Here is a 12,710-nt window from a genome sequence, read left to right as displayed (position 1 = left end):
ATGGGCTCCTTTCATGGTCTTGCTCTAGAACACTGCTGGCCCTGTGTGGCCTGGGTGAAGGTCAGTTAGTTCATCAAATGCCTGCTTAGCAGCCTACATACCCACCCTCAACTCCATGGGGATGTCCTTTCAGGAAAAAGGAAATGACGTGAAGTCTTGAACTGAACTCCAGCATCCTGCTCTGCACAGTGTTTCTTGGGGACTTTGTACATCAGCCTTGGTCCTTCCATGGGGAACCAGGTCCTTGGGTCCTATTTATGGGGCCACGGGGCTTCAGTTTCTCTAGGAAACCACCAGTTCTGTGGGTTCTCAGTGGGTGACTTGCCTTTGTGGACAATGTGGATGGTGGCAGGCTGTGGAAGTGGTCTGAGTACACGCCCCCAAGCACCCTTCTTGCCTTTATCCGGATGTGGTAGCCCCAGTGGCCAGGAGCCTGGGCTGCCATCAGGGAATTGGAAGCCTGTTGTTGGACATGTCACTCAGGTCCCTTAGTGTCCTCAAACGGACAGTTCTAGATGTGTCCCACTGCCCTCGAGGGGTCAGGCTTGGCCACCGTGTCAGGGAAGTTTGGGGTTAGCTATGTCAAATTCTGGCTGCTGCCTGACTCGAGCCCCCATTTCCTCAGGTCCCGGGACAGCTTCTTAAAAGGCATAACTGTCATGTCTGCCCTGTCTCCCTAGTGTAGGAAGAGCTGCAGACTGACAGGAAGCAGTCTCAGACCTGGGCCCGGTTCCCACTTTGCCCACTCGGGAGTCTTACAGTAGGTGCTTTTTCGGGAGCTCTGGAGACAGAGGAGAGAGGGAGGGAGGGTCTCTCTCCCACAGTGGAGGGAGAATAGCACTGAGTATGTCATCAGTTCCTGTTCCTAGCGGTCCCCAACTGTGCAGAACCACCACTGGAGGAATGATCACAGATCTCTGAGAGACCCAGGGACCCAGAGATCATAGCTGGGCCTGGGGTCCCCTCTCCAGGCATTTGTGCCTCTTGAAGGTACGTTGGCTCCAGCCAGAGGCAGGGTGGGCCTGGTGACACTTCCGGTCTGTGCTTCCTGCCCGTGGCCAGTGTCCTTGCTCTTCAAGCCTCTCCATAGCCTGCAACCCCTTGTCCTCCTGGGCCTCACAATCAGCTCCAGGCAGATGTGCGGGGCACACCAGCACACAAAAGTCCCTTGATGCTTGTCTTGGATGTTTGTGGGCCCAGGCTCCCCCTCAGGTCACCGACATGTCCGCAGGTGGCTCTGTGTGGCTCAGTGCACCTGGAACTCACTGCCTTGCCCCTAGAGGAAGCCCTGGAAGCATGTTTGTCCCCGGGTGAGGACCGGAGGCTTACAGATTGCTAAGGGCCCCTGTGGCCACTGTGTATTGGTAGCTAGAATGAGCCTGGTGTGGTCCCAAGCCAAACACTCCTCTGCATCCTGCTCCCCTTAGCCTGAAGGGGATGTAGTGTGCCTGGGGAATGCAATGGATCTGCAGGGCGTAGGCTGCACTCTGGTGGCTGGAGTTGTTTCTGTCTCATGAATGTCAAGTGTTTCTCCAGTCCTACAGGGGGCTCTCCCTGGCCCAGGACAGTTCAGCAGCCCTTATTTCTCGATTCATGTCTGTTTCTTTCTGAGGGGAGGCACAGAGGCCTGGAAGTCTATGTGGGTGACTGCATTTGTTGACCCTCCTGGTAGAGCTCCTCCTGGAAGAAGGGAAGTATGAAAGGCCTTAGGGATGCTCAGGGACCTCCCCAAGTGTAGAATGAGGATTAAGCAACCACAAGGCAAAAGGACGACCATGTCCTACCACAGAGTGTGTCTGAGTCTGTCCCTCAGGGGAAAAATGGCTCTGTAGGAATTGCCGCAATGCTAGGGCTAGTTAATGCCACCATGGTACCCGAATCTACCAAGCTGCCTCCACACCATCTATCCCTTGTTCTTGGACTTTGGCCATGCAAGGGACACAGAACATTTCTGTTCAATCCTGCATCTGGCAGAATTTTATCTGCAGGAGGTGTTGGGGCAGGGTGTCAGGTATCAGGGTATGTTTGGAGCCAGGGAGGACAAGTGATCTATGTCCCTATGTGGCTTCACAATGGAGCCTCTTACCCTTGCAGTCCATCCTCCCAAAGGACACCGTGTTAGCTACTTTCCTATTGCTATAATAAAACACCATCACCCAGGCAACTTAGAAAAGAGAGCATTTGGCTTACTGTTTCAGAGGGTCAGAGTCCATGAGGGTGGTGTAAAGGAACAGCCAAGAGCTCACATCTTTTTTTTTTTTTTTTTTTTTTTTTTTTGGTTTTTTCGAGACAGGGTTTCTCTGTGTAGCTTTGCGCCTTTTCCTGGAACTCACTTGGTAGTACAGGCTGGCCTCGAACTCACAGAGATCCGCCTGGCTCTGCCTCCCGAGTGCTGGGATTAAAGGCGTGCGCCACCACCGCCCGGCTAGAGCTCACATCTTGATCCACAACCACAGAGAGAAAGGACCAAGAATCCCATGAGTCTTTTGAAACCTTGAAGCCTGTTCCCAGTGGCATATCTCCTCCAACAAGGCCACACTCTAGGTTGATCCCAGAGCCATCAGTAGTTGAGCTATGTTCTGGGGAGTGTGCCTTTCAAATGCTGAAAGTGGAGGTGGAGGCCATATGGGGACTAGTGAATGACCTTGGAAATGTACTTGAGAGGTGCCCAGCCTCCTCACTCTGACATGTGAGTGATTCTTAAAATTATTTCTTGAGAAATGAGTGATGCAGTACAGACAGGATCAAATCTGCCCAAACACAGACAACAGCAGCATGTTCCCACTGAGACGTGCGCATGCCAAGGCAGGTGGATCTCTGGAGTTTGCTGGCCGGCCAGCCTAATTGGCAAAATTCCAGACCAGTGAGAGATCCTGTGTAAAAAAAGGTGGGTGGCACCTGAGAAATGATCCCTAGGGTGTACTCTGGCCTTTATACACATGAGCACCCCTCTCTCTCTCTCTCTCTCTCTCTCTCACACACACACACACACACACACACACACACACACAAAAGCGTGCACGCTTATAAAGTGGTCAGTCAAATACTTAGAATATCTTTATTTGTGGTTTTACACAGGAAAGGCATAGAACAGCTTGCTGCAGGAACGAGGTGGGGGGTGTTTAAGGTGACACAGGTTGGGGGGGCACCACTGTGAACGGCTTGCTAAGTGTACCTTCCTGCAGATGCTGGTGAAGGCTGGCAAGACCTCTCCCTCCCTGTCGGTCTGGCTGGAGCCAGAGCCACGTGCCACTGTCACGGTCTTAAAAGGGCAGATGCCATCATGTGGGGACTTGGGAGGTAGCAGCTATGGATTTGGTAGAAAATAGTACTGCCATCCCCTCCGCCAAGGAAACAGGTGGCAGTGATCCTCAGCCATCATTGGCCGGCCCCCTTTGCTGTCCTACAGAATCTGCCTCATTCTAGGGAAAGGGTGAAGGAAGGGGAGCCACCTGCACACAGTGGAAGCCCAGAGACACACAGACAGTTGTTGTTGGCTACCCCTGGTGGCACGATGCCCATGTCCTACATGGTGAGGGGGTCCATGGGCTGCTCCCATGTTGGCAGGGCTGAGACCCTCGGGTGGTAGAGCCTGGAGGAACCAGTGCCCACTTGCTGCCAGGCAATTGGTGTGAGTGCTGGTGTAGAGCTGCTTTGGTAGCTTTTCTTTGGAAAGAAAATACTAAGATCAACTTTGGGGTCAGCATCTGAGGTAATAAGTTAAGAGTAAGCACCAAGCTGGGTGTGGTGGCGCATGCCCGTAATCCCAGCACTTGGGAAGCTGAGGCAGTAGGTTTGCCACGAGTTGGAGGCCAGCCTGGCTTACATAGTTCCAGGCTAGGCAGGGATGAAAAGTGAGACACTGTCTCAAACACAAATAAAACAAATACGGAAGAATGAGCACCAAAGAGGCCTTCCCACGCGGCTGCCGGTGGCGGCGGGCAGGGTGGACGGCTTACAGGTTCTTCATGCACACTTGGCAGCGGCTAATATGGGTGCGGATGAGGCCGGCCTTGAGCGTGTCGGCCGACGGCGTGCCCTGGAAGTTCTGCTCGGGGATTGTGGTCAGCCAGAAGCTGTACTTGTTAGCGAAGTAGTGGCAGGTCCCGCGGCCTCCGTTACACTCGATGAAAGGCGTCGCGCGGAAGTCTTCCAGACAGCTCCCCGGGGACACCAGTGACTGGCCGCCGCCCTCGTCCCCAGCTGCGGTGTGCTGTGCATAGAGCAGGAGATGGAGTGTGTTAGGGGCCACATGCTGGAAACACCTCTGCTGAGTGTGTTATTTACACACTTAAAGGCAGAAACTCCTTATGTTGCCCTAGTCCTGGAATCAAATGATTGCCCCCCCCCCCCCCCCCCCCCCCCCCGCTTAGTGTCCCAAGTAGCTCAGATGGGGAGCACACACCACCGCTCCTAGTTTTTATAGGCTCTCATGTAGCCCAGGCTGGCCCCGAGCCCTCTGCATGGCAGAGGGTGACTTGAGTTCTTGCTCCTCCTGCCTCCACTCCTGAGTGTGAGGCTTACCGGTATCGGCTCCTGGGCCCAGCTTATTCGGTGCTGGAGATAAAACTGAGGACTTGGTGCATGCCAGTCAAGTGCTCTACCAACCAAGCCACATCCTCCACCCATGTTGGTTCATTAAGTCAATAACAGGAATCCCTGTCAACACAGGCCCTGGGGACAGTGCTCTGCCGTCAGGGTGCCCAGCGATGCTGGGGGACTGGGCCTCACGCACACAGTCGCCCTGATGCTGGAGGAGGGTGCTGCAGGTGCAGATATGACATGAACCCCAGCACCCATGGCTGGTTGTTTCGTGAAAGCTGCAACCAGGAAATAGAATCTGCAGATATGGCTAACTACATTTTGGTTAAACAAAATGTAAAAGGCAATCAATCATCCATTCAAAATGCCCAAGTAGATGGGAAAAAAACCAAAAACCTCTAATAGTCAGGAATTGGAGCTCATGTTTGTAAGCTAAAGCAGGATTATTAAGAATTCAAGGATAGGGCTGGAGAGATGGCTCAGAGGTTAAGAGCACTGACTGCTCTTCCAGAGGACCTGAGTTCAATTCCCAGCAACCACATGGTGGCTTCCAACCATCTGTAATGAGATCTGGTGCCCTCTTCTGGCCTGCAGACATACATGCAGGCAGAACACTGTATACATAATAAATAAATCTTAAAAAAAAAAAAGAATTCAAGGGTAGGTTGGCCTACAGTGGGACTCTTTCAGAAGAGCCAAACTAAAACAAAACAAAGAAAATTAACATGTGAGTAAACACCACAGGACCAGCCAAGGTGGGGCTCTGAGTGCAAGAGCGTCCCGCAGGGTTGGTGGAGGCATGAGACCAAACAGTCAGTCAGTGTGTGCTGTGTAGGGTGTCCTGCATTCCAGAAAGACTCGGAACAAGGGTCTCAGCACTTTGATGGAATTCTTCTGTTAACTCTGCAAATCAGGATGCTAAGACAGACAAACGGCATTGCGTGCAAATGCCTGGTGGCAAATTAATCCTCACCCTGGGCAAAGAAAGTCCCTTCCTTACCCGGCACATGGCTCAGTTAGCCTGCATCAAGCTGAATTATGGTCCTCAACTCCTGTTCCAGGTGCTCTTGTATGACTCACCACTTGAGCAATTGCCCCATATAATGTGTGTGTGCGTGTGTGTGCGTGTGTGTGTGTGTGTGTGTGTGTGTGTGTGCTTATATGGAGGTCACAGGTTTAAATTGGGTGTTTTTTGATTGGTTTCCACTGTATTTTTTGAGGAGGAGGTGTCTCCTTGAATCTGGCACCTTTTGGCTAGTCTGGCTGGCAAGAGAGTGCCTAGGATCCTACTGTCTGTCTCCCAGCACTGAGGTTACAGGCATGCTCCACCTGACTGGCCTTTACATGGGTGCTGAGAATCCAAACTTTACCCCCTGAGCTCAAATCTGCAGCCCTGATTTATTCTTCCACATGCATGCGTCTCTCCTGCGTCCCAGCTAGGGTTGAGATGAGGAAAGTTCCACCTGGTTCCATGCTAAGAGAACGGAAAAGCACCACGTACCATGAGGAAGGAATATCCGATCCACAAGCTCCGCCACCCGGCTGGGCAGTGGGGTATAGAGACATCTTGGCTGTGGACGGCAATGGCCACAGCTGGGGCCTCACACACAGAGCAGCGGCTGATGTAGGGCTTGATTTCCTCCTCGGCCACGGGCATCATGGGCAGTGGGGCAGTGGTGGAGAGCCAGTAGGACTTGTCATTGCGGCTAGCGTAGTAGCAGACGTCACCCGGATTGCAGTACAGAAAAGGCATAGTGCTGAAGCGAGCCAGACAGGAGCCCGCCAGCCCTGCGTGGGGAGCACACGAGAGAATGTCTATAGTCCTGCCTCCACCTCTCTGCTGCCACTAGACACAAAACCAGCCTCGGACTCTGGCCAAGGCTCTCTCCAGCTCGGCAGGTGTTACTTTTCACACTGCAAAGCTTTCAGGCAGACAGGGTCCGCCCTCACCGAATCAGCAGGGTTTGAGTCCTGCCCTTACGCCCCCGTTCCTACTGCTAGTTTGGGTCGTATCTTGTTTGTCTTTCTCTGTTGCATTGTAAAGCTTACCGTGGGGATGGGGCCACAAACAGGAATGTCCACATTGCTAGAGTCCAGTTGGCACACTTCCAGGAGCCAATGGCCCTGGTGTCACCAACACTGACACACAGAACACTCCAGCCCTCCATGTGCACTTTGGCCCCTCGGAGGGACGGCAGGCAGACACACCCACCCACTTTGATCTTGTGGGTTTTGGATTTTTTAAATTTGCGCCGTTAAAGGCACACACGTGCGCATGCCTCTTTTTTGTGAGCATCTGAGTGGAAGGATTGATGTAAGTCCATCTCCGCACATCTCTGGTCTGTCTCCAACTTATGTGAAGCAGCTGGAGCCTCCAGCGGGGAGGGCGGTGCTTGGCTAGAGCTACTTGTGAGGTATGGACGCTACGTCGAATTAAAAGGCCCTGTGTGAGGGTCCTGAGGCTGAGGGTGTGGTAAGATTTCAGTCTCCATGGCCATCTCGGCCTCAGCTACGCCTGGAGAAGGTGGTGGGCCATGTGGCTGGGAGAAGCTCACCTCGGGGGCTCACAAACTCACAGGGACCACCATCAAGCCGGGGAACAGAGTTGGGACGTGACGGCAGCACCTACCTAAGTCCTGGTTGTGGGCTTTCTCCTGGCCCTCGAAGTACAGCAGGCTGTACCCGCTCCAGAGCTTGTTCATGCCCACAGGACACATGGGCTCCTGGTCCGTCTGGCTGTGTTTCACCAGGAGGTAGCCGATGCTGACACTACGGCCTGGCATCCCTGGAAGGCCTGGGCTCCCTGGACGGCCTGGCTCCCCTAGGACCCGAGAGAAAGTGGCCACTGTTCAATGCCTGTGGTCCCTCAGGGCACCAGGGCAGAGGACAGTATCCCAGTTCGTTTACAGGATACCTGCTCCTCTATCTCCCGAAAGCTTGGGGTTTATTTAGGCTTTCTAGAGCAAAAGCCCCAGGAGAGATAAACCCACATCAGCTCGGGAAGCCAACAGGACAATAATGATGGCACCAGACGTGAACAGAAAAGACAGTGGCTACAGGCACACTACTCCAGGGAGACCGGGTGCACAGCAGAACTGGGGCGCCTTGGGCTGAGAGGCCTCAGGGGACCGTCAGTGCCCGCTGCCACCACCCCTGCAACTAGGCCTGTCCCTCCCAGGATGGCTACTTCTCAGAGCAGCAGCTCAGGGCAAGCGAGGGTGTTCATTCCGGGTAGGACACCGTTCGGGAAGAGGGACGCCCACCTGCTGTAACTGCTGCTGAGGACCCTGGCTCTACCCAGGAGACCGAGCACATCTCATCCGGCAGTCAGCAGACGCGGGGCCCTGTCACCCACCAGTCTCCCTGAGGCACATTCTCTATGCCTGCTTTCTTAGGACTCCCTTTCCATCGCAGTTTCCTGCCTAGGACTAACTCCGATGTGCCCCTGCTACCGGACATGTCTCCTTGCCGCCCACACCTGCCACCACAGGGCACTCCTTGGTGGCTCACTGTCTTTTGACTGACACTGGTGACATCCCTTGGGTTTTGTTTTAGCATAGTGCCACCGCCACTTAGACCAAGCTTGGGTTGATTTAAACAAACCTCTTTTTTTGGGGGGTGGGTGGGAGGGAGGAGCATAAAAATTGCTGTTACTTCTGGCCCGTATACCAATACTTTTTTTTTTTTTTTTTTTTTTTTTTGGTTTTTCGAGACAGGGTTTCTCTGTGTAGCTTTGCGCCTTTTCCCGGAACTCACTTGGTAGCCCAGGCTGGCCTCGAACTCACAGAGATCCGCCTGGCTCTGCCTCCCGAGTGCTGGGATTAAAGGCGTGCGCCACCACCGCCCGGCCCGTATACCAATACTTTTAAGAAATAACACAGGTCCTTGCAGCACCCAGGACGTGCTTGGGTTGTGACTACTGCTGGGTTTGGAAGCTTTTGTCCCAGCTCCGCAAGGCACCTGTCTGTTCCTCACCTGTAGACTGGTGAAGGTGTCCCCACCCTCAGCAGAACTTCTGTCCCATCAGCCACTCAATCACGTACCTTCCTGGCCGACTGGACCCTGCTGTCCCATGGGCCCTTGGTCTCCCCGGAACCCCGGAACAGCAGACACACCTCCTCTGCCCTGGGGCCCAGCTTTGCCTGGAGCCCCACGGAAACCTGTAAAACATCAAGTAAGTGAGTGTTACTGTGCTCAGCAACGTGTGTAAAGCCAAAGAGGACAGAGGTGGGTACAGAGCAAGGGATAGGGACCTTTTCTCGGCGTGGGGTGGGGGGCACAGGGGCCCTGCCCAGAGCCCTACCTGGATCTCCTGGAGGGCCCTGAGGCCCCATCTCTCCCTGTGCACCAGGAAGGCCTCTCCTGCCCTGGGGACCCATGGTCCCAGGCTGGGTGGCAATCTTCTGGGGGATGCCTGGAATGCCTGGAGATCCCATGGAGCCAGGAGCGCCTACAGGGTAAAGAGCAGTCATGAGTGCCGGGAACAGGGGACCCCCTGGTGTTTCCACTTTGACCTCACCCACTTATTCTCACTGAAGCCCACCCTGAAGGCACACAGCGTCACATCTGAAGGGTCCCCTCACACTGACCACTCAACGCTCACCTTCCACCAAGGCCCTGGGAGCACTGGCACCCTGCCTAGCTTTTCTCTCCACCCTTTAGAGAATGGGGCACATTCCAGCGAGGGACAGGTCGGAGCTGTCACCCCACAGGCTCCGCAGGCACCACTCACCTGGGAATCCTTGGTCTCCTTTGGGTCCTTTGGGGCCTCTGTCACCCACGTTCCCAGAGGGCCCAGTGTTGCCCATGAATCCTTGCTCACCCCTAGGCCCTGTAATGAAGACAGGCCAGTCAGGACCAATGCACGGAACAGGGTCTGCAGTCCCCTGCCCGCAGCACTGGTCCCTTCATACAGACACCGTTACCTTTCTCCCCTGGAAGACCAACTACACCAGGCTGGCCCTGGGGCCCTGGGTCTCCAACCCATCCTTTCTCTCCCGGCAATCCTGGAGCTCCGGAACTCCCCTCATCTCCTTTGATTCCAGGAAGTGCATCTGACCCAGGTGGTCCTGGAGGGCCTCGGTAGCCTGAGGGCGGAAGTCACAGTGTGGAAAGGTTACAAATGGGTCAGGGAGCCCCGTCATGGACACGCTGCTTGCTATGGGGAGTCTGGCATTATACCTAGTCATTGCCCTGGAAACCAGCTTCTGGAGAGCTGGCAACAGCAACAGTATCTTTTTAAAAACAGGACAAAACAAATAAACAAAACCCCAAATACCAAGACAAACCAAAACAAAAAACAGTGACAAAACATATAACATAAAAGTTACCATTTTAAAATTTTAAAGGGAACATCCTAGGCTTTCCCACATCACACTCCAACCCCAGAGGCGCTCACCATCCTTGATGGGCTCTGCCCTCACCAAACCACACCCTCCTTGACCCAGGAAACCATCTCCTCTCTGCCTTGTGGGTTTGACAGTTCCAGGGGCCTTCTGTACATGGAGCCACGTGCTGTTTATCCTTTGTGACTGAGAAACGTCACTCAGCATTCCACCCTCATCCCTGTCAGTTGTGCGTGTCAGAAATTCCTTTTAGAGGTTGGCTATCGTACCGTAATGCATAAACTGCATTTTGCTTATCTTTTATCAATGGTCACTTGGGCAGCCTCTGTCTCCTGTCTTTTTAAATAATGTCTACAGGAACACTGATGTTCAAATAATTGTTAGTTGGTAGCTTCACACCATCACCTCTCCCCGCTATTTTTCTTTCTTTCTTTTTCTTTTTTTTTTTTTTTTGGTTTTTCTAGACAGGGTTTCTCTGTGTGGTTTTGGTGCTTGTCCTGGAACTCACTCTGTAGACCAGGCTGGCCTCGAACTCACAGAGATCCGCCTGGCTCTGCCTCCCAAGTGCTGGGATTAAAGGCATGCGCCACCACCACCTGGCTTATTTTTCATATATGGTCTCATTATGTATTTTTCAAGCTGGCCTGAAGTTCCTTATGTCCCAGATGTTCTTGCCTCCTCCAAGTGCTGGGATTCCAAGCACGTGCTACCACACCCAGCTCCGCCTCTTTTTAATACTTAGCTAGTTCGTGGTAGATGTGGTTGGTGAGTGCGAATTAAAGACGCAAACACAGAATGGTGAGAAAGAAGCAAACTTGGAGCAGTTCTGATGCCACACAGGCAGGCACGGGCTCATCCTGTCATGGGGTGTCATGGGGATGGTGTGGTGTGGGTGACGGTTGGTGGTGGCACCCGTTCCTTCGCCTGTCCGTACAGTGTGTGGAATAAAACTCCTCCCCTGGACACGTCAGCCATTACAGCTGCTGCCTACCTTCTAAGCCAAATATTCCTGGTGCCCCTACATCACCAGGTGGCCCGGATATGTTGGATGGCGGAGAGATGCCAGGGAAACCCTGAAGTCCTGGGCTTCCGGCTGGGCCACGCTCCCCTGAGGAGGAAAACAAAAGTCAGTTTAGTCCCATCTGCCCATTTTCAAGGATCCCGCTCTCCTTTCATGCTGTTCTCTCTAGAGGAAGTGTCACAGAGGCTGAGATGGGTGTCCTTAGGACAAGGGACATTTCAGGGGAGGAAGAGGCATGTACTCAGGAGGCTGGAGGCTGACCTGTCCCACCAGCTCCTGTTAGCCACCAGTCACCATGAATCCCGAGAACCCACTAGAAAGCGTGATTCTCAGACACTGCCTCGAGAGAATGGCTGTTAGAACCCATGAGGATGGGAGGCTGGAGTCCATGACCACAGCCAGTCCCCCATTCAGGGACTCAGGCAAGGAAGAAGGGAGAGCTTGTCCTTTATCAACTGAGTGGGGCTGGAAAATGAGCCAGCATTGGGGTAAAACAGGCTAGACCACAGAGTACCGTAATAGAGATGAGCTAAGAGTTTGTGCCCATGGATTCTCCTCCGAGAACCTTGGACATGCTGTGGGGTCTGCTCATGGAGACAGCTACTTACCTGGGGTTCCCCGCTCCCCTTTCTGCCCTGCAGCTCCCACAGGGCCTGGAAGTATGTTGGCTTCTCCTCGGTCACCCCTGTCTCCAGTGGGGCCTGGGAACCCTGGGTCTCCATGGACGTCAGCACCTGCGGTAGAATTCCGAGAGCAGCGGTTGGCACCAACTCCATCCACTCGGGGGAGGTGGCCTGTCTTGTGTGGTATGACAGTCCTCAGAGTGTCAAGTAGAGAAACAGGCAGTCACCACCATGTCTTCTAGCTCTGGTCTCAGCATCATGGAATCTGAGACTCAGAAGGGATGTCACAGAGAACACGGTAGAACCTTCTCTCTAAGGACAGAAGACCTTGGCCTTCGGAGAGTCTGAGATCACGGCAGTAGCTGGCCGTGCTTGGGGACCCCACCCCAGGTCTCCTGGTTCTGGCGGCTGTTCTCATGCTCTGCCTTGACTGGGTTTTGAAAATTTGCCCGTATTTAAAATATTTCCTGTTCACATGTCAGGTGCTCAAAGCAAACTGAACAATACACAGTAATTGCCACAGCCTCACCATGGCCGCCACAGCCTCACCACGGCCGCCACGGCCTCACCACGGCCGCCATGGCTGCCACGGCTACCACAGCCTCACCACGGCCACCACGGCCTCACCACGGCCGCCACGGCCTCACCACGGCCGCCACGGCCTCACTATGGCTGCTACAACTTCACCAGGATTACTTGTCATTTGGCAAATGAAACTGGAACCCAACTGTTAATGGGAACATGAGTGCACGTATTTCCTGCAGGTAGACGAATATTTACTCATGCAAACATCTATAAAGTTTGATCAAATAGCACTTATAGGATGATTTTTCCCCCTCTTGTTTAAATATATTTTTAAAAATTTCCCGCCAGGTGGTGGTGGCGCACGCCTTTAATCCCAGCACTTGGGAGGCAGAGGCAGGTGGATCTCTGAGTTCGAATCCAGCCTGGTTTACAAAGTGAGTCCAGGACAGCCAGGGCTATTAATTACAAAGAAACCCTGTCTCAAAAGACCAAAAACCAAAACAACAAAATTCCCCACTGGACAGGGATGATTTTTATAAAATCACTGTAGATACCTGGGGATCCGGGGAAGCCTTTGGTGCCTGGCAGGCCGTGCAATCCGCTGATCCCTCGGATTCCTGGAAAACCTGTGGGGAATTGGCTTGTCATTAGTCA

At 53.5% G+C, this 12,710-nt stretch overlaps 1 protein-coding gene across 2 annotated transcripts in view; it reads right to left on the bottom strand.

Annotated features, from left to right (window-relative positions):
- Nucleotides 1-3,042: 3,042 nt before the first annotated feature.
- Nucleotides 3,043-12,710, bottom strand: part of Col4a2 (collagen type IV alpha 2 chain) — a 142,863-nt gene continuing 133,195 nt past the window's right edge. For both annotated transcript variants that reach the window (XM_052751637.1, XM_052751636.1), the window contains exons 39-48: nucleotides 12,611-12,682; nucleotides 11,517-11,642; nucleotides 10,879-10,995; nucleotides 9,468-9,629; nucleotides 9,275-9,373; nucleotides 8,846-8,992; nucleotides 8,586-8,702; nucleotides 7,172-7,363; nucleotides 6,044-6,330; nucleotides 3,043-4,213 (exon numbers count right to left, since the gene is read on the bottom strand). In XM_052751637.1, the coding sequence (XP_052607597.1) occupies nucleotides 3,956-4,213; nucleotides 6,044-6,330; nucleotides 7,172-7,363; nucleotides 8,586-8,702; nucleotides 8,846-8,992; nucleotides 9,275-9,373; nucleotides 9,468-9,629; nucleotides 10,879-10,995; nucleotides 11,517-11,642; nucleotides 12,611-12,682 (1,577 nt within the window). In that variant the 3' untranslated portion in view covers nucleotides 3,043-3,955. The remainder of the gene's footprint in view (nucleotides 4,214-6,043; nucleotides 6,331-7,171; nucleotides 7,364-8,585; nucleotides 8,703-8,845; nucleotides 8,993-9,274; nucleotides 9,374-9,467; nucleotides 9,630-10,878; nucleotides 10,996-11,516; nucleotides 11,643-12,610; nucleotides 12,683-12,710) is intronic.

Source organism: Peromyscus californicus, unplaced genomic scaffold, assembly GCF_007827085.1.
Source record: "Peromyscus californicus insignis strain IS unplaced genomic scaffold, ASM782708v3 Scaffold_23__1_contigs__length_62951481, whole genome shotgun sequence".
In the NCBI taxonomy this organism is placed as follows: domain Eukaryota; kingdom Metazoa; phylum Chordata; class Mammalia; order Rodentia; family Cricetidae; genus Peromyscus; species Peromyscus californicus.
Note: the sequence above shows the minus strand (reverse complement) of the source record. Positions and strands in the feature narration are given on the sequence as shown.